Below are 20,038 nucleotides of genomic sequence, written 5' to 3'. Positions count from 1 at the left end.
AGAATGAGCATAGTCAGCGTAGACGTGGGTGGAGCTAAATTTGCTGCAGCACACATGGCTCTCTAGAACCGTTTAAATTTCTCATGTGGCCCCATGGCAAAATTAATTGCCCACCCTTGCACTAAAGGATCACATTAGTTTTTTTCGTCACTTTAAAGGAAACTTTGAAACACTGTCAGAATTGTAGTAGGATGGATGCCACACGTGTAATAGTCATGTCAGCTGTGATCTCACTTGGCAGACCTTGCAGAGAACTGGAGGTGTAGTGAAGTTATTTCAGAAAGTAAAAAACACAGAATGTTCATATACTGAAATCTAAATTTTATTGGGTTTGATTGTTAAAGTACAAAATAAGGTACAGCTGACACAACTTTGCAACACCCAGAGTTTTTCCCACAGATGATGCTTCATTCCACACTCATGAACTAGGCTACCAAGTGACTTGTGATGCAGTAGCTGCTTACTGGGATGGCATGGACCATATAACGGGATGGACTCCGCACATACTCTTGAAAGCCTATAAGGCTACTCTCATAGTGTGTGGGGTTCTACCTTCTCAACATGAAAGATGCTGCATGTAGCTTTAAAGGCTATGATAAAGATTTCTGAAGTCTTACATTCTGTCTGAAATGGAGGCATTATTGCAATGACTAAATTTAGCAACTTTTGGAAAATATGTAAGAAAATGTTACACTGTGGACCTGGAAAGTATTACATCTCAGTTAAATGTTACAAAAGTTGTGACCTTTTTTGTGTCTTGAAATTTCCATTACAGCACAGGGAATCCCAATTGTCACAGAAATTGGCAGTTTTGTTCTACTGTATTTTTCAAAGTCATGAGTGTATTTAGCAGAACTGAGAATTCTAAGTGATTCCTTTATCATTTCCATTCCTATTGAAGCCACTCTCAGGTTTTGCTAAAAAAAACTCAGCAAAATCTGCAACAAAAAAACACAACATATCACCTCACACAGTATTATATGTTCCAGAGTAGCCCCCACACAGTATTATATACTTCACAGTGGCCCCCACATAGCATTATGTTCTTTGCAGTGGCCCCCATACAGGATTATGTGCCCTGCAGTGGCCCCCATAAACATCATCACATCGCGCCAACAGCAACCTGGGGCCGGAGTGCACAGGGAGCACAGTGGAGAACCAGGTGCTGTCCACGGATAGCTCTGCTTCATTTGCTATTGAAGTCAACTTATCTGCCTCTGGAGTTGAAACTGGGACATACCTCCCACCAACTGGGACAGTGGGACACGACCCACAATCTGGGACTGCCCCACAGAATCTGGTTGGGAGGTATGCACTTCCTTTATAGTTTCCATTCCTTTTCAAGCCACTCCTGACTCTGGCTAGAAAACAGCAGCAAAATATGCAACAAAAAATGATGCTACAAAACCTCTGGCAGCAGCACTTCATAAATATTTTTGGGTCCAGGTGCCAATTGAGCTGTTTATGAAGACTTGCAAATGATACATCAGTCTTAAGCTAGTGTCACATCTGTGGTCTTCTTGGGGATCTCCCGAACGGAAACCTAATCCGCTTAAGTGCTAGTTCACACTGAGTTTTTGAAGGTGGATTTTGACGCAGAATTCGCTGAAAAAATGGCTCCCATTGACTTCAATGGGATCCACTCACTTTTTTCCACTAGCTAGTAGCAGAAAAAATAAGTGAGATGCCCTATCTTGCCATGGATTCCGCTGCAGATTCAGCCGCGGCGTCCGCAGCTGGAGACACGCTCCTGGCTAGGCCCATTCATTCAGGCCTAATCAGGAGCGGGATGTTACGACGAAATGCCAATGCACTGCACAGCCACATGGAAGTTCACACGTGAACATACCCTAAGAAAGCTATTACCTGTGCAAACCCGCAGACTACATAGACTATAATGCAGCCTGCATGGTTTCCTCTCAGTTTTTCCTGTGTACCACTTGTTCCGTAATTCACAGAACCCAACAGATCACACAGCACTCGAATTACACTATGTTCCCATTTACGCCCTTTGGGGAAACAGAACATGGACGTTAACCACTACAATAGCGGACACCAATGACTATCATCCATCGTATCATCGGATGTCCGTTCTTTTAAACTGAAACCACTGGACGCAAATGTTGGAGTTGCCACACATTTTTGTCAATTTTCAACGGGTTACTGTGACGCAGTCTCCAAACAGAGACTCCGATGCAGATGTGATCCTACCCTACACACTGGTATACACATGAAATATGCTGCTAACAGTGGCCCATTGATTTCAATGGGAGATACAAGTCAAGGGGCAAAGAAAACCAAATATTTACATGGCGGCTCAATGCTGAAGTTACCTATTGTAATAACAAGGTGTCCATTAAATAGGAACAGCATTTTAGCTGCCTGACCCCACTACTCTTGTCAAATAAATAAAGTTTTTCCACTTCAAACTCTCCCTGCGCCTTCTCTGCACTTTTGTCCCTTGCCGGCTTCCATAGCTGTAACCTGACGTCACACACGGACGTAAACTAACATGAAAGTTTAGGGCGCCAAATTAGAGTCGAGCGGTCTGTGTAGTTCCCTGTCGGGCCGTTCCACGTCGTCTTCGAAGCGCCATGGACCAAGTGTCCTGCATGAAGAGCTTACTCCTGGCAGTGGCGCAGTACAGGAGCAGTAAGAATGAGGCCAATGGGGCAGCGCTGCAGCGGCAGCTGGAGGTGCAGTAACTAGTCCGGTAGGGCTATGGCTCGTGCGGCTGTGTCCATGCTAACCCATTCTGCCTCCTCTCTCAGGTCTTCCTGGGGTTAAATCTGAGCAAGTTATTTGTGTCCAACCACATATTGCCCGGTGAGTGTCTGAGCAGCCTCGTGGAGCTCATCGAGGACCCCAACACCAGTCCTGCGGTCACCCTCAAGACCATCAACCTGCTCTCCAGTCTGGGTGAGAGGACTCTTTGTTTTACTTCATGAAATGACTTGTTTATTTCCTGTATCTTTATTGTTGTAGCTTCCTTATTGTAAATAGTCATGCCTGAGAGACAAAACACTTGCTATAGTGACAGGCCCATATGAATGGCACTGGCTGCAGTAGTCACATGACGTGATCTTATATTCTGTCACAATGTGCATCATATTTTACAGGAGAAATAACACAACATGCTGCTGTTCTTCCCTTTGAAGTGTTATTCACCTGGACAGACACCCAATGGACCCATTATAAATCAGTGGGTTACATCAGTAGCTGTTCGGTGGAAAGGCTGTATTCACATAAATGTTAAAAACAGCTGTCATAAGGCCATTTTCAAAACAAACTCTTACAGTTTATGAAGAAAGTCCTATTTTTGTTGATTTTCTTGGATCCCTAATTAGTCTAGAGGGGATGTGTGAAAGTGGTGCTCCGTAAATGAAAATCAGATGTGAAGAACAGACTGCTGCATCTGTTTCTGTCCACTGGCCCAGATTTACCATTGTGACTTCAATTAACCACTGGTATTAATGAACATGGCACGTCCAGTTTGGGATTTAAGGGGTTGTCCAGGGTAAAAGTTTTTTTCATATTAGGCTCGGGAAAGTGAAACGAGATAAACATGCTCGCCTGTCTCTGGTGCTCCGGCGTCTCCCAGCACGGTCCGGTCCTGCAGCTCCAGTGTTTTATTCCAGAGAAGTGACCGCTGAAGCCAATCAGTGCCCTTTCCTTAGGCTGCCGATTGGCCTAAGCACTCAGAGCATACTGGACAACCTCTTTACATTATTTATCTTACTAGATCTGTGGATGTAGATTAGAAAAAGAGGATGTGGCCTAAATGCATCATAGTGTACTAAAACTGTGTTGTAAAATTCTAGCACAAGGTTAGCCAACTAAAAGGTGGTATAAAATTAGGCAAACCAGTCTAAGGCCCAATGGGCTGTATCCGCAGCACTAAAGCGCTGCGGGAGGAACCGCTGCGTGAACGCATTGCGGTTCTTTCCGCAGTGCTTTTAAGAGAAAGTTCACAGTTTTCCTCTGCAGATTTTCTCTTAACATTATATCTACGGGAAAGCCGTCGGCGTTTCTGTAGATATAATTGACATGCTGCAATTTGCAAAGCCGCAACGGCTTTGCAAATCGCAGCGTATCTGCGCTGCAATCTTTTCTGCAAAGTAGGGATGGGATTCGCATGAATCCCATCCACTTTGCCTGCATTGTACAATGCCACGATTTTTCCCGCAGCGTCTCTGCTGTGGGCAAATGGCGGCGTTTCCGGTCCATGGGGCCCTGGCCTAAAGATACACCAGATGTATTATGCAGCATGAGCTACTGTGATAAATCTGGCACATTTTCAGACTGCCTACCTAAATTTACACTGTGGTCTGGTTAAAGTCTAAACTATATATCGCCATTCTCCAGTGTAAACAGTATACTGTCAGGATGGCCAGTAGAGTAAATGTGAAAAGTTGCACAGGTAATTATTACCAATGAAACTTGGCATTTTATACCACTTTTTTGGTCTGGTTTTAATCCGTCATGTATTTCAACTATGGAAATCCTGGGCTTTTTCACTTAGATCCCTCTCCTGGAATTAACGAGATTATGTCACAAAAACACCGTACAATCCGTAAAAGCATGTTATGGAGCAGAAGTAGTAGCTGAGCATAGGACATAGATTGATGTATAGAGTTACAGGATACCTTTCAATATTCGCCTATGTTCACAATAGTGCTGTTTTATCCATTGTTCTGGTTTGTCATCTAATCAGAACAACAGCCTTTTGACACAATGCAAAATATTGGCATAGATAGACAGGCTAGATCAATTGGATATGACGTTTCGGTCCTTAGACCTTCATCAGACGCGATCTAGTGTGGTAGCAGGATCAGTATGTGTCAAGGCATACTGATCCTGCTACCACACTAGATCGCGTCTGATGAAGGTCTAAGGACCGAAACGTCATATCCAATTGATCTAGCCTGTCTTTCTATGCCAATATTTTGCATTGTGTCAAAAGGCGTTAACTATATTGTAAAATAAATCTCTATATTCCTTTGATCACAAAACAGTGTGTGCAGCAAAATCTATTTTCACTAGTATATTTGGGTCGAAGGACCTTTTTTCGCTAACACCACATATAATTTTAGAGTGTGCGGTACCATTGACTTTTTTGCTACTAATAAGAACAACAGACTGAAAAAGTAATAGAATGGCAGACATGGACAAAGCACCCTCTGTTTTCATCCATCACCATGCACTGTAATGCTAAAAACCAGGCACAAGTTTTCCTCAGTCTTATTTACTTTTCACACGGAGGATAAAGTTATGCATGCCTAGTTTTCTTCTGTCCAGAACAATAACAAGTGAGATGGAAGAAAGCTTCTGTTTTGTTTTTAACATTACAGTTAATGCGATGGATGGAAATGGGAGAGGGGGGAGGAGGGGCTCCGTCTGTATCTGTCATTCTATTCATGGGTGGTGGGGATTTCCACCGGAAGAAAACAACGGAGCTGCAGGACCACACAGGGAGACACTGGAGCACAAGGGACAGGTAAGTAGGGTGTGTTTTTAAAAAAAATAATAATAATTTATCACCTCCCCTTGCCTAATTAAAAATAATAAATCAATAAAATTATTCTGGAAACCCCTTTAATTATGGGTCAGCATTATGCAAATAATTGTGAGCATGTCGAATGAATGTAGTTCGCTTTCTGATTATAATATGTTACAAAATGTTGACTTTTCTGGCTTTTTTAAAAAATATATATATATTGCTGTGTGTTTATAGCTTCTGACGTTCAAACAAGAGAAACTCTTCATGCCTCTTATAATGTCACCAGTGGGCTTGCTGGCGTGGTGAATAGATACAGCTCCATCCTGAATGATCCTGTCTTATTACAGGTTTGTAAGTTCTGTCTTTATTAATAAACCTTTATTACAAACCTTATTATCTTTCTAGTAAGGCTGGTTTCACATCTGCGTTAGTGTCTCTGCACCTAATCAGTTTCTGGGTTCTGTCGAAAGATCTTAAAAACTGATTAGTACACAGGTGTGCGTATGGAACATTTCTGTTCTGAATTTTCTCTTTTGCACGGAGACAAAGGTTGAATTTGGAGCACACTTACTCCATGATTCTGTTGTCTGAGCTGCAATGGGCAGATACCATGCACAGATGTGAATGTAGCATCAGTTTTGTCTTACAGATTGTGTTGTGATGAAATTTTTTTTTAATAGCACAGATTTGAATATCCCCCCTTCCCCTTTAAGGCTGTGAAAAACCACGGTGCAGACTCAGCGCGATTTCCAAAACCGGCACCGTTTTGGAAATCGCAGCATGTAAATTATAACTACAGAAACGCCAGCGGTTTCCACATAGATATAATTGTAACACAAAGTCTGTAAAAATTCTGAACTTCCTGTCTAAAGTGCTGCTTGAAGAACAGCAATGCGTCGCAGTGCTTTTTTGCTGTAGGACGTCCTATGGGGCCTTAGCCTAAGGCTGAAGCTCCACATTGCAGACACAGCAGCAAAAACTTGTTTGTTTTATAGTGCCTACATAATGAATGGGATTCCAAAAAAAAAAATTACATTACTTTACAGAAAAAAAATCTGCAGTGGAAAAACTCAGTTTCCAAAAATGCTCGCATTTATAAAAATCGCAGCATGTCAATTATTCTTGCAGAAACATTGACGTTTTCTGCATGTGTATAATAAGGGCAGTATGGAGGGTAAAACACAATGAAAGGCTGTGGAAAAAAAAAAAAAAATGCATTTTCACAGCGTTTTTATATATATATATTTTTTTTTCTGCGCTTTGCTACGTGGGGCCTAAGGCCCGGTTCACATCTGCGTGCAGTAATCCATTCGGAGAGTCTGCATGGTGAGCCCCCAAACGTACTACCAAACGCATTAGCAAGCGGTGTGCACTGAAAGCACACAGACCCCATAGACTATAATGGAGTCCGTGTGTTTTCTGCGCAGTCTCTGCATGAGTCATGCGGACAGTAAAATCATGAAGTTTTCTGTCCACATGTTCACACGGCGGAAAAGGTTTGTGCAACCTTTTCCTATGTGTGAACATACCCTTTAGGGGTTATTTGCAAATAATTCCTTTCAATAAATGTAGGCAAACAGATTTTTCTTAAACAAGTTAACATAAAGATTAGAGATTAGCGAGTACTATTTGAAACTGTCATTTTGTATAGCACGCTCCCATAGGAATGAATGGACGCAGCCGGCACACAGGGGGTTAAGCGGCCGGACGCCGGCACAAGCTGCATGCCGGCTGCATCCACACATTCCTATGGGAGCGTGCTATTCGAAACGGCAGTCTTGAATAGTACTCACTCATCTCTAATAAAGATGGTTAAAGAATGACAATGATCACACCAGAATATAATAAAATAAGTGTTTATAAATGAAAAGAGATAATACTTAGCTGTGGTTACAAATGATGCAGTAACTCACTGAATGGAGAGCCCCTTTTTGTACATCGTGCACTGATATATAGCCATCGTTTGATGATTTCTCGTTCATTGAATTCCAGAGTTTCAGGCACGGCTCATTCATGGTCCATGCTGAGACTATCAATAGCTTTCTACAGTTTTTATAGTACCTTTGGGGGAGGCTGTTGGGCTAAATAGTCAGTTTGTAACATGACCATTTACAGTACAGGAATTTGAAGACCAGTATAGTATACAGAAGTACAGACAGTATAGACTGACCAGTATAGTATACAGACAAAGCTACAGAATGAACCCTCCTATAGATGTACAACATGAAATGCATATAGACTGATCAGTAGGATATTAACCCTGTCATATCAATGACACTATGATTTTGTGAAAAAGCATGTTCTATTACAATAAATGGTCATAAGTTGACCACTCAGCCCATAGGCTTGACCATTCAGCCCCTCCCACCAAAGGTGCTATAGAAACACTACGGGCTATTGTTTTAGTCTTGGCTGGAATCGTTGGAAGAAGACCACCACTCTGGACGCCATTGAATGATGACTATATATCAGTGCATGATATATAATGGGACTTCCCATCCAGTGAACTATTACATCATTTGTAACCACAGCTAAGTATTATATCTTTTCATTTATTAAACACTTATTATTTTATTATATTCTCGTGTGATTATAGTCATTCTTTCACCACCTTTGAGTTACGGGAACTTGTTGTAAACTAATTTTTTATATCTTCCCTATTAAATAAAGACTGACCAGATTACAATGGCCAGGTAGTCATTTTATCTGCCCCTACTCATTTTTGTGTTTTTAAATGCATTTCCTTGTCTAGAGGTGGGACAAATGGAAATGCATAAAATACATTTTAAAAGGTTGTGCAGTCACCAAAAGAATGGTAAAAGAAGAAACATAAAAGGTAATATTTAGATTAATAGCTGCAGCGAGTCGCGGTGTCATCATAGAAGTCCAGGATATAGCAACTGGCAGGAAACCAGGAAGTGTTGGAGTGGAAATAGCAAATGACCAGTAATAGAAGTATTGCTTTTTATTTACATTGATACCATTTTATACAAGACAACCTTTAGGCCCGGGGCCCCACAGGCCGGAAACTCACGGGAACAATCGCAGCATTGTACAGTACTTTCAAAGTGGATGGGATTCATGCGAATCCCATGCCCACTTTGCAGAAAAAATTGCAGCGCGGACACGATGCAATTTCCAAAACCGTTGTGGTTTTGAAAATTGCAGCATGTCAATTATATCTATGGAAACACCGGCGGCTTTCCCATAGATATAATTGTAACAGAAAGTACGTGGAGAAAAACTCTGAACTTTCTGTTCAAAGCGCTGCAGGAAGAACCGCAATGTGTTAACGTTGCGGCTGTTCAGCAGCACGTTAGAGCAGGGGTTCCGGCCTGTGGGGCCTTAGCCTTAAACATTTTTTAGCGACTAAACAGAGGAAAAATATTTCAGCAAATGAAAATAGCTTTTGGCAAAGTGACCTGTTAGTGAAAATTTTGTCTTAAGATGTGATTATGAGAAACCCCTTCATCGCTCCTGCCATTATCACTCTGCTCTGTACAAACTGTGGACATTTTCTGATAACTAGTAGTTCTGCTTTTTGAGATTTTAGTAGCCAAAAAATAACATTTTGGGTATTGTTTCATTTTATTTATGGTCTTCAGTATACAGAATGGAAGACTGCTGCTTCATTTCAGGAGGAAGGAGGGTACAAAGGATCCCTATTTTTATGTTCATTGAGGGTCCCAGCAAGGGGAATCTTAGTTTTAATTGTTTGCTGATTAAAAATACCACAATCTAATTACAAATTCTGTTCTATTGTGGGAGATTTAAAGGGTAAATGGTTTAGTTGTGGGACAACCTCTTTCATTTTATGCTGCATGAAGTTCACTTGACCATTTTTGCTAATATGGTGATAATGGATTTGTTTTTTTCACTAGAGCATTCAACTGCTGCAAAGACTGACCTACAATATAAGAGTTCTTCATGCAAGTGTTAATATAGAGGAATTGATTTATTTCTTGATGAACAGAATGTAAGTAATCCTAACTCGTTTTCACTGGTTTTCTGAGGTAATATCTATTATATGGTGTACATTTATATAGATGGATGGATTTGTCTATTTCTGTCAGTTTGTGGTAAATATCCGAAATGTATATCAGTAAATCAACAAAAAGTATAGCAAATTTATATAATGTACCGTATATACTCGAGTATAAGCTGACCCGAATATAAGCCGACCCCCCTAATTTTACCACAAAAGACTAGGAAAACTTATTGACTCGAGTATAAGCCTAGGGGGAAATACAGCAGCTACTGGAAAATTTCAAAAATTAAAATGGCCGAGTTCTTGGGTGCAGTAGATGCTGGGGAAGGAGAGGGGGTGTTTTGGTTGTCTGTCTGCCCCTTCCCTGAGCTTGAGGACTGGGTTTTTTTCCCCCCACTTGGAATTCAGCCTGGCTGAATATAGGGGATCTGCAGTGCTCCTATTAACCCCTTCCCGACGGAATAGAAGCACTGCAGATCCCCTATATTCAGTAGACCGGGCACTGTCAGACACAGGGATACCTAATGTGTTTGTGTTTCACAGTCATATTCTACTTTGAGGGCAGGTTCACACCAGCGCCCAATCTCAGTTATGCAGGTTTCCGTTTCCTGCCCGAGAAACATTCATGGGTTTCAAAAGTGTCCACCGGTGAGCGTCTTCTGCTCTCCGCATTGAAACCGTTTTTTTTTTTTTAGTCGGACATGCAGGACTTTGTGTCCAGTAAAAAACAAAACGGTTTCGCCATGGGCAGCAGAAGACGGCTCACCCACAGACACTGAATGTCGGTTTCTGTCTTCTGCTGACAGAAAACGGAAACCTGTGTAACTGAGATCAGGTGCTGGTGTGAACCCGCTGTGAACTTTTATTTATTTTTTTTATTATATTTTTTTTTTAACTTTTTTTTAGCCCCCCTGGGGGACTTGAACCTGCAGTCATTTGATTGCAAGTTCCATAGACAGCAATACAAGTGTATTGCCGTCTATGGGAGATTCTCTACATTACTATTACGGCTGGTCATAGACCAGCCGTAATAGTAATATAGCGATGACAGGCCTGTGAGCCTTCATTAGGCTCCCGGCTGTCATCGGAACAGGTCGGCTACTGCGAGCTCGCTGCGCAGGAGCCGGCCTGCAACTTTAAAGGTATGGGGCCGGTGGGCACCGGCCCCGGGGGCTAATTTTGAACTAGGAGGGGGGAAGGACATCTCCGGAGGGCACCTCCGCTGTAACGCTTACAGCAGAGATGCCACAGCTTATGCCTGCAATCAGAGATCGCAGGCATAAGCTTCAGCATCTTTGCTGTAAGCATTACAGCGGAGGTGCTGGTTTCTATGGCGACCGCTCTGCAGAGCGGCGCCATTACGTTTACGGCCCGGCATCCGGACCCGACATCCAGACACCGCGGCGGGTGCCGGGGCCCACAGCATCGCCACGCTCCTGCCAGGAGTGTGACGATGCTGTACATTAAAAACTGCAGAAGTACTTACGGTACTTCTGCTAGCAGGCCAGGAAGCAGACATGCCGGGTGCGGGCCTGAGTTTACGTGGCTACGTCACCCGGCGTGTGATGGAGCGGTGGGGGGGCGGGGTCTGCTATCCTGGCCTGCTAGCAGAAAATTACCGTAATGACCCGAATATAAGCCGAGGAGCACTTTTTCAGCACAAAAACTGTGCTGAAAAACTCGGCTTATACTCGAGTATATATGGTATATGTTTGTGCAGTAATATTTTGTACACATCCATCCCATCAATAGAAAAAAATAAACAACCTCTCTAGTTGTGGGGCATAGCTGCCAAACTAATCTTGTGAATACTAACAACACATACTGTTTCTCTCTGACAAATAACAATACAGCAATGGTATTAGTCTTGCTAAAAGGACGAACAGTTGAGGTATTTACGTACGTGCTTGAGGAAACCACTGTGGTGTATATGTGATATGAGTTACAGTGAAGCATCTCCAGAAGACTACTCCTATGAGAAGACCTTCCCCTTTTTAAAGACCTACTTGTTTGTTTATTCCCCCCTCTCCCAAACTGTAGATTTTTCTCCCTTTTGTACTGTACCTCTCTATAAGCAGACCATCCCCTTACCCAACAAAAGACCACTTTTTTAGCAAATTTTTAAATATATAAAACAAACATGGAGTCAAAGGGAAATAAAGTAAATCAAAATATCATATATTGCCCCTAAATACAGTCAGTAGATATCGGCATTGTCAGATCCTGCTAGAATAGATAAACAAAAAAATGGACCGAAAATGCCCAAAATGTAAATGTAGACACATTTATTAATAAATATACACAAACGTAACATCAAATATAAAAATGGTGACAAAGATTGACAATACCATCAGGCAAGTGTGGAGAGGCTCAATGCAAGGTAAATATAAGGTATCATTCTAATTCCATTCTTATTACTTGTTTTGCATAGCAAAAAGAAAGGAGCTTAATTGTAAGGGACTTTATTCTGTGGCATACTTGATTACAGGCTAACCCCATAGATAAAGGGAGGCCTATATATGGTCATTAATCTGTAAATGTCCCAGCAATTATCAACTATTCACACTCCAGACTCCTCCTCATTTTACTTGGTGACTAATAGGAGGTGTGATATTTTGTTCTCTGTGCTCACTAACCATTGAAGAGCTAAATTAACTCTTTGAGTAACCATTAATGTTACAAACAAGTTTAGGTAAAATGGCCAGCAGAGAGAGATTTCTAATAAAGTATCATTATTGGCTACAGCATCCAGGTAGTATCTACAGACATAATACAGCTTTACCTGGAGTAATTCTCTAGCAGAGTTTCATACTTGCTTTTTCAGGATCATTTGGCTTTTATTTAGTGCAGGTCACAGTGATATTTGTATCCTTATAAGGATTATTTTAAGAGAAGTATGTATTGTTTAACTCTTTCCTGTATCTTGAAGCAGTAGTACATTCAGTTTGTTAGCATACGACTACCACTGTGTTTGTATGGTCACTGATTGGATTATGGCTGTACAATACAAGCAACAGCAGCAGGGGTGTAAATAGCAAAGACTGGGCTTCTCTTCAGACCCCAGAGTACAATAATAATAGCCGAATTTGTTAGGGTTTGCGCAACAAATACTTTTTCCATGGGACTACAGCCTTACTTACCGATACCCAATCCTGCTCACAGCCACCTCCGCTTCCCCTTCTTCCCTCCAGGGGGCCCTAGCAACGTGATGTGAGACGCATGAGGATGGCAGAAGGGGAAGCAGAGGCGGACATGAGCGAGAACTGGGACCAGTAAGTAAATAGGGCCCATTATCTGCTGGGGTTACTCCAGCAGGTAACCGCCTATTAAAAAAGTAGCAGAGGCATACCAGACCCTCTATGGTTCCAGCCCTGTGGCCACTGCTACCGTAGTACTTGTGCCGCTGACCAGCATCTTCAAATACCCATTGATTTGTAATGGTATTTTGGCAGCTGCTCTCATAATCTGATGATGGTGCTTGAAACCTGTGGCCTGCTTAAAGGGGTATTCCCATCTACATAATTTTTAAATTTGTAGATAATTAAAAGTTAAACATTTTTGCAAATATAAGTAATTAAAAATTCTGCAGAGTTTTAAAGATTTTCTCTAACTTTCTTAGTGGTGACAGTCTGTTATCTTGATCGGTTGCCAGTGGATACAACCACCAATGCAGAAACTTTCTAAGGTCAGAAAATCAGCCATGATTTCTTCATTATGGCCGGGATATCTTCTGATACATGTAGTGTCCCTGCCTGATAACCCAGCTATAATAAGAAAATCATAGCTGGGTTCCTGACAAGACTCAGACCATAGGAAGTTTCTGGATTAGTGGTAGTATCTATGGCAACCGATCAAGATAGAAGACTGTCACCACTAAGAAAGTTAGAGGAAATCTTTAAAACTCTGCAGAATTTTTAATTACTTATATTTGCAAAAATGTTTAAAATTTTAATTATCTACAAATATAGATATGATTATGTAGATGGGAATATCCCTTTAATATAATGTGGAACATCCTTATTAAAGAGGTTGTCCAGGAATTACACTTTCTTGGCTGGAAGTTGGTGAGGATGGAAAAAAAACTCAAAAACAAAAAACACATGCATGTTACTGGTGAAGCCAATCACAGGAAAGGATGTGGCACGTCCTTTCCTTTGAACCCTGGAACAAGCCTTCAGGCACTTCTGAACCAAAAAGTGGCAGGGGACACCAGAGCGCTGGGTAAAGCGGAGTATTATTTTATTTATTTTTGTATATTTCACATTCCCTGGCTCCCTGTAATTCCTGAACCACCCCTTTAAGTAGATTTCATTCAGAGAGGATCTTTCACCAACTCCACAAATTCAAGTGCTTAGCATCTTAGGCACTGCTCCACTGCTTTCAGAACAGTTGGAATTTTTCTCTAGCTTCTATTATACCTGAGCCATAAGCACTCCGGTATAATAGAAGCTAGAGAAAAATTCCAACTACTCTGAAAGCAGTGGAGCAGTGCCTAAGATGCTAAGCACTTGAATTTGTGGAGGTGGTTAAAGATCCTCTCTGTTTTGGTACTTGATGTGCTACTTAAGCTCTGTAACGTCAGAAGGGTAGTGTCAAGCAGGATGCGTGATCAGAGCCCCAAACATAGGCAGCCAGTGAATTACACCCTTTGGCTGCTCCTGTCTAATTCCTCCCTACTGACACTGCAGAGTCTAAACAGGCACCAAAATTAATAGCTTTTAATTCTTGGGAAGATGGGGGACCAGAGGAGCAGAGCAGCACATATTAATAGATGCTAAAAAGAGTAGACAGTGAAAGGTCCTCTTTAATGGGGCTCGCCTGGGAAACGAATTATCTCAGGTATTTGAGATTAATTTCAGTGATCCAAAGAGCCCCAAGAAACAAAACTATCCATGAGTTGAATTGAAATACTAAAAATGAAATCTTGGACACTTAAATCTAATTGGCATAATTATTTGGAATGCATTGTAATTCCAGAATGCAAAGATGAAAAATTGAGTTAAGGAGGAACTTGTGAGCTCCCTTCCCACGTCTGTTTCATTAAATAATTGTATTGTTCATAAAATAACAGTCTTGGAGAATTTTTTTTTATTAGATTCATAGGTGTTACCATAAACAAATGAATCCATCTTTACAAATAGTTAAGCTAGATGACCATGTAAATGTGTTAGCTGCAAGTTTACCCCACCAGATTAAACTGCTGATGCATGGTAAATTTGCATGTTTGTCGTTAACTTCATCCTTCTCATTAAAATATGTAAAAACCCTCAGTGAAAATCCATACACAGAATTAACATTTTAAAATTTGTACCATATGTCAATTTCCCCACAGAAAAAAGTCAGCTATGTTTATGGTAAATTAAATAAAACCCATTGGGGGTATCACCTACCCCTTTTTTGGGCCATATTTTTCCTAGGTACCTTTATTTATTTATTTTTTTTGACTAGTTTTACTATGTTGTGGTTCCATGTGCACTTGTTAGGCCCCGTTCCCATGGAGTAACCCCCCGCTCATTCTGACATGTAAACACGTGTCAGAGTGAGCCCTGTAAAACAGAATCCCATTGACTTCATTGGGTGCCGTCTTACACGCTACACTTTGACATCAATGGGTTAAAAAGCCTCCCATTGATTTCAATGTGTTATGCGCGTAAGCCGGCAACTATTGAAAGCAATGGGATCTGTTTTGAAGCGCCACTCTCTGACACGTGTATACGTGTCAAGATGAGCAGCGCGTTACTCCGTTAGAACGGAGTCTAAGAGCTGCTGGAGCAAACCGTTGACGTCAGCAATTTGCTAAATATAGGCAGATCATTGATGTCAACAACATGCAGACGAAGACGCCGGCAGCGGCTAGTAATGTCGTTTTTTTTTTTGGGGGGGGGGAGGGGGATTAGCCGTGATTTTAACAACTACCTTGCTTACCTATTCTTTTGTCGAATCTCAGGACAGGTTCTATTCCTCTCCCTTACCAGCCTCAGCACATTAAAATGTAATCCATGTGTCATCTAGTCTGTTTTCTCATTAACCCATAAGTAGCTTCATAAGCATCTTGTACATATAAATGTAAACCTGTTGTTTCCTTTTTTATTTATTCTAGTCAGTCCCCTGAAGATGATCTAACCATGCCATGTCTTGGCCTTTTGGCAAACCTTTGTCGGAACAATCTTTCGGTCCAGTCACATGTCAAGTCATTGGTATGAAAAATATTTTAAAAACCTGTTTATATTTATCTTGACTAGATGGATTTTACAAATGACTTTTTCATGTCTGCTATTATTTTATGATTTAACCCATTCCCGGTCAGGACAGTAATATAATGTATGTATAGTTAAAGAGGACCTTTCATGTCCTCGGGCACATGCGGTATTGAATTCATCGGCTTTCCTATTATGTTTCTCTGCTGAAGAGCTATCGGTGCCGTTACTGTAGCTCTTCAGTGTCAGAAGGGTGTTTCTGAGAATCTGTGAGGAACACCACACCTAACAGTAGAGTCCATAGCACTGTCCTATCAGAGGGGGCATTCCTTTCCACCCAGCCACTTTTAATCTTCCACATGAACGTTCTGTAACATACATTCATGTCTGTATTCCTGAAATTTTTCCAGAAAATTAAATATTTCTCCCAGAAAATTCTTCCATTTACCCGTTTTGTTTGTTTGTTTGTTTGCTTTGTGTGTATTGAAACAATGCAAAAAAAAAAAAAAATAGAACAAAAAGCCAAAAATTGTATTTCACCCAGAACTTCAAAAAGAGCCGGATAAAATTACTGCCACCCTCCACTTAATATGTGGTTGAACACCCTTTGGAAAAAAAAAAACTGAAACACATCTTAACTGGAATTTTGGACCACTTGTTGTTTGCAACCGCTCCAGGTCTGTCATATTTGAAGGTTTGCCGGTTACATTGCTGGTCACTTCAGAATTTTCTGGCGCTTTGTTTCTATCCATTTTCGGGTGTTTATTATTGAAGTATGTTTGAGGTCATTGTCCTGCTGGAAGACCCATGACCTAGGATGCAAACCCAGCTTTCTGACACTTGGCCCTACATTGAGACCCAAAACCCTTTGCTAATCTTCAGATTTCATGATGCCTTGCACTCAGTCAAGGCACACAGAGGAATTAAAACAACCCCAAAACATCTTTGAACCCACACCATATTTGACTGTTTGCGAGCCTCATTCCGGTTTCAGTAACAATGCAATGATTTGCTTTACAAAAAAAGCTCTATCTTGGTCTCATCGGCTTACAATATGTTTTCCCAGAAGGATTTTGGTTCACTCTCATACATTTTGGTAAACTGCAGTCTAGCTTTTTTTTTTTTTATTTGTCTGTGTCAGCACTGGGGTCCTCTGCTGCCATAGCATTTCATTTAAATGTCAATGGAAAGTTTGCACTGACATTGCACCCTGAACCTGCAGGACAGCATGCAAATTTTTGGAACTTCATTTGAACTGTTTATCCATAATCTGGACTATCCTGCGTTGCAGCCTTTCATCGATTTTTCTCTTCAGCTATTATGTTGCGTACTGTAGACAGAGGAACATTAAGATCTCTGGAGATGGACTTGTAACCTTGAGATTGTTGATATTTTTTCCACTATTTTGGTTGTCAAGTCCTCAAACCGTTTTCTCTTCTCTCTCTGTTCTCCATGCTTAGTGTGTCACACAATGCAAATATAGTTCTCTCCTTTTTTTCTTTGAGGAAATTCACCGAGCAGACCCCCAGGATTAGGTTCTCATTAGAGAATAGGTGTCTTGCACATAGGAGCTTGTCAGCAGCAGTAGTAACATCCAATACCTCCAGGAGGTGGAGTGAACATAAATAGAAACAGACCAATGTATGAAAAAAGAACTGCGCTTGCTCCAAATCCGTAAATTCAACACGTTCTTTATTATGGTTCCTAATACACGACGCAGCGGGCTGCGTTTCGGGGCTTCCCCTTTGTCAAGTGTATTACCACTGTAAACACTTATCCTATTAGTAAAAAGACCAAAACACAAAACAATTGTTCTCTATGAGTATGTCTCCTTACATTCGGATGTAACAATACAAAAATACATAATGATAATAATCAAATTCAATTGGTGAATCTAACTAATAAAAACATTGATTTCCCAATGTAAAAAATACTAAAATAACACATAAAAAAAAAAAAGTCTAATACATATCACAATAGGGCTACAAATAGCATCATAGTTGCAGTACAGACTGACAAAGCCTATAGTGTATACAATCTGTTTTGATGGTTAAAGTTGTAGGAAAACCATACCTAAAACAGCCAAGGGAAAGATATTTCTTACCTCACAGATGGATGACTATCCGAGTGAGCTGTAAGTGTTAGCAGTAGCCGGACGTGAAGAAGAAGAATAGCGTGCGTTCATTCTAGGGGTACTTTAAATTAGTAGAAAGCGCGCGTGGATCCTGCACATGCGCACTAGTGACTGTGTGGTGACGTGGAATCCATAAATAAATCTATCTTCCCAAAAGTTTTCACGATATTCTGGGATGGAATAAAGGGCAAGTTCAATAAAATCAATCTAGTTAGTTTGGACACTAATATCTAGCGATCGTATCACCGCATGCGACGCATGCGTGAGGGGCACCGGACGGTGTGTGTTGAAATCATCGGGGATCTCCGTGGATCACGGAGTCCTCCGAAGCCTATGCACATGCGCATTTGGAATTAGGTGGATATTATTGACTTCGGTACTATTCGCTAGACTACGGAGACTACCGAAGGTATGCGCATGCGTAGTGCGGACTGTTAGTGATTGCTAGTGCATCTAGCTACATCCACCGTCAAGGTTCGTTATATTGTAACTATTTTAAGAAGAGATAAATTATGTTCTTATATATGTACTTTTTTGTTGTTAAAAAGACATACAACAAATCATATTGTATACTCATAGATGCTACATGATGCATTCATATTATATTTATAAGAGAAAGCATTATAATTAAAAACAATTTTATAATACGTATTACAAAGCAAGCAATTTTACAATATATATTACAAACAGTCATATAAAAAAAAAAATGTATACATTGAAAATAGTAAATACATCATGACATGAATATACGTATGTTTTCAATTTAAAATCTTTTAAATTCCAATTAAAACATTACTAAAACCCTTTAGTTTTTGGTTTTCTAGTGGGTATGTCTTAGCATGATATGTCTTCAAGGGCCTCATTGAGTCCATCGGGATAAAGTGTATTAATTTTATAGATCCAAAACATTTCTTTCTTTTTTAAGGCTTCATACCTGTTAGTGATACTGTTGGAGATTTGTTCCAGGGGAGTGACTGTAAATTGAGAAAAATCACAATTATGTTTTATTTTGGCATGGCGAGAAACACTATGTTTTTCAAACCCTTTATTAACATTAAACCTGTGCTTTTTTATCCTATCTCGCAATGCCATGGTAGTACGTCCCACATATTGGATCCCACACTGGCAGGTTAGGACATAAACTACATATGTAGAGGAGCAGTCGAGTCTTTGTTTTATTGGGAATATTTCTTGTGTGGATACACTTTTCACTTCTTTTACATTGTGTGATATGTTATAGCAACACTTGCATCTTTGGCGTCCGCACTTATAGCTACCCGTGGTCTTATTTGTCACCAGTGTACTTATGCTTTTTTTAGTGATATTGTGTTGTCTGAGTTTACTTGGCGCAATAATGCTTTTCAATGTACGGGCCCGCCTAAACATAATAGCAGGTTTATTGGGAAGGGTTGTCTTGAGATGTTGGTCATTCAGCAACACATGCCAATGTTTCTCTAAGATTTTACGAACCGATTTATGCGCAACGTTAAAGGAAGTGATGAAATTATATTTAAACTTATTATCAGAGTTTCTGACCTTGTTAGTGATTAAACATTCTTTTTATGTAAGGTTAGCGGCCCTGTGTTGTGCTTCATTGATTATAGAAACAGGATACTTTTTCTCTTTAAATCTTTGGGTCATGATAGCACTCTGAGCCTGATAGTCAGTTTCGTTTGTACAATTGCGTTTCAGCCTTTTAAATTGTCCGAATGGGACGTTTTTTTTCCATTTATGGTAATGGAGACTTTTAAAATTTAATAGGCTGTTACTATCTACTTTCTTAAAAAAGGTCTTTGTTTGGATCCCCTTAGTATCACCCATTAGGACCAGATCTAAATATTCAATTTCTGACTTATCAATTTTACCGGTTAATGTAATCCCCCAATCATTATCGTTCAGGTATGTCGTAAATTCATGAAAAGATTCCACCGACCCTTTCCAAATAAACAGTAAGTCATCAATATAACGTTTGTAGAATATAATATTCCTTGACCATGGATGTGTATTGAGTATCAAAGATTCTTCATATCGGCCCATGAAGAGATTGGCAAAGGCTGGGGCAAACCTGGTCCCCATGGCTGTCCCTTTAACCTGTACATATGTTTTTTGTTCAAACGTAAACACGTTGTGAGATACAATAAAATTAATCCCTTCCAATATGAAATTTTTTTGGGCTGTTGGCATTGAGTCCTCTAATAACAAATAGCTGCGAATGGCTT

The 20,038-nt window shown here is 40.5% G+C and overlaps 1 protein-coding gene across 1 annotated transcript in view; it reads left to right on the top strand.

Annotated features, from left to right (window-relative positions):
- The first annotated feature begins 2,509 nt into the window (after positions 1-2,509).
- Positions 2,510-20,038, top strand: part of CIP2A (cellular inhibitor of PP2A) — a 47,957-nt gene continuing 30,428 nt past the window's right edge. Inside the window, exons 1-5 of the mRNA XM_075264998.1 lie at positions 2,510-2,696; positions 2,772-2,919; positions 5,735-5,847; positions 9,382-9,476; positions 15,589-15,685. Coding sequence (XP_075121099.1) covers positions 2,595-2,696; positions 2,772-2,919; positions 5,735-5,847; positions 9,382-9,476; positions 15,589-15,685 — 555 coding nt within the window. The 5' untranslated portion in view covers positions 2,510-2,594. The remainder of the gene's footprint in view (positions 2,697-2,771; positions 2,920-5,734; positions 5,848-9,381; positions 9,477-15,588; positions 15,686-20,038) is intronic.

Source organism: Leptodactylus fuscus, chromosome 2 (genome assembly GCF_031893055.1).
Source record: "Leptodactylus fuscus isolate aLepFus1 chromosome 2, aLepFus1.hap2, whole genome shotgun sequence".
NCBI lineage: Eukaryota > Metazoa > Chordata > Amphibia > Anura > Leptodactylidae > Leptodactylus > Leptodactylus fuscus.
Note: the sequence above shows the minus strand (reverse complement) of the source record. Positions and strands in the feature narration are given on the sequence as shown.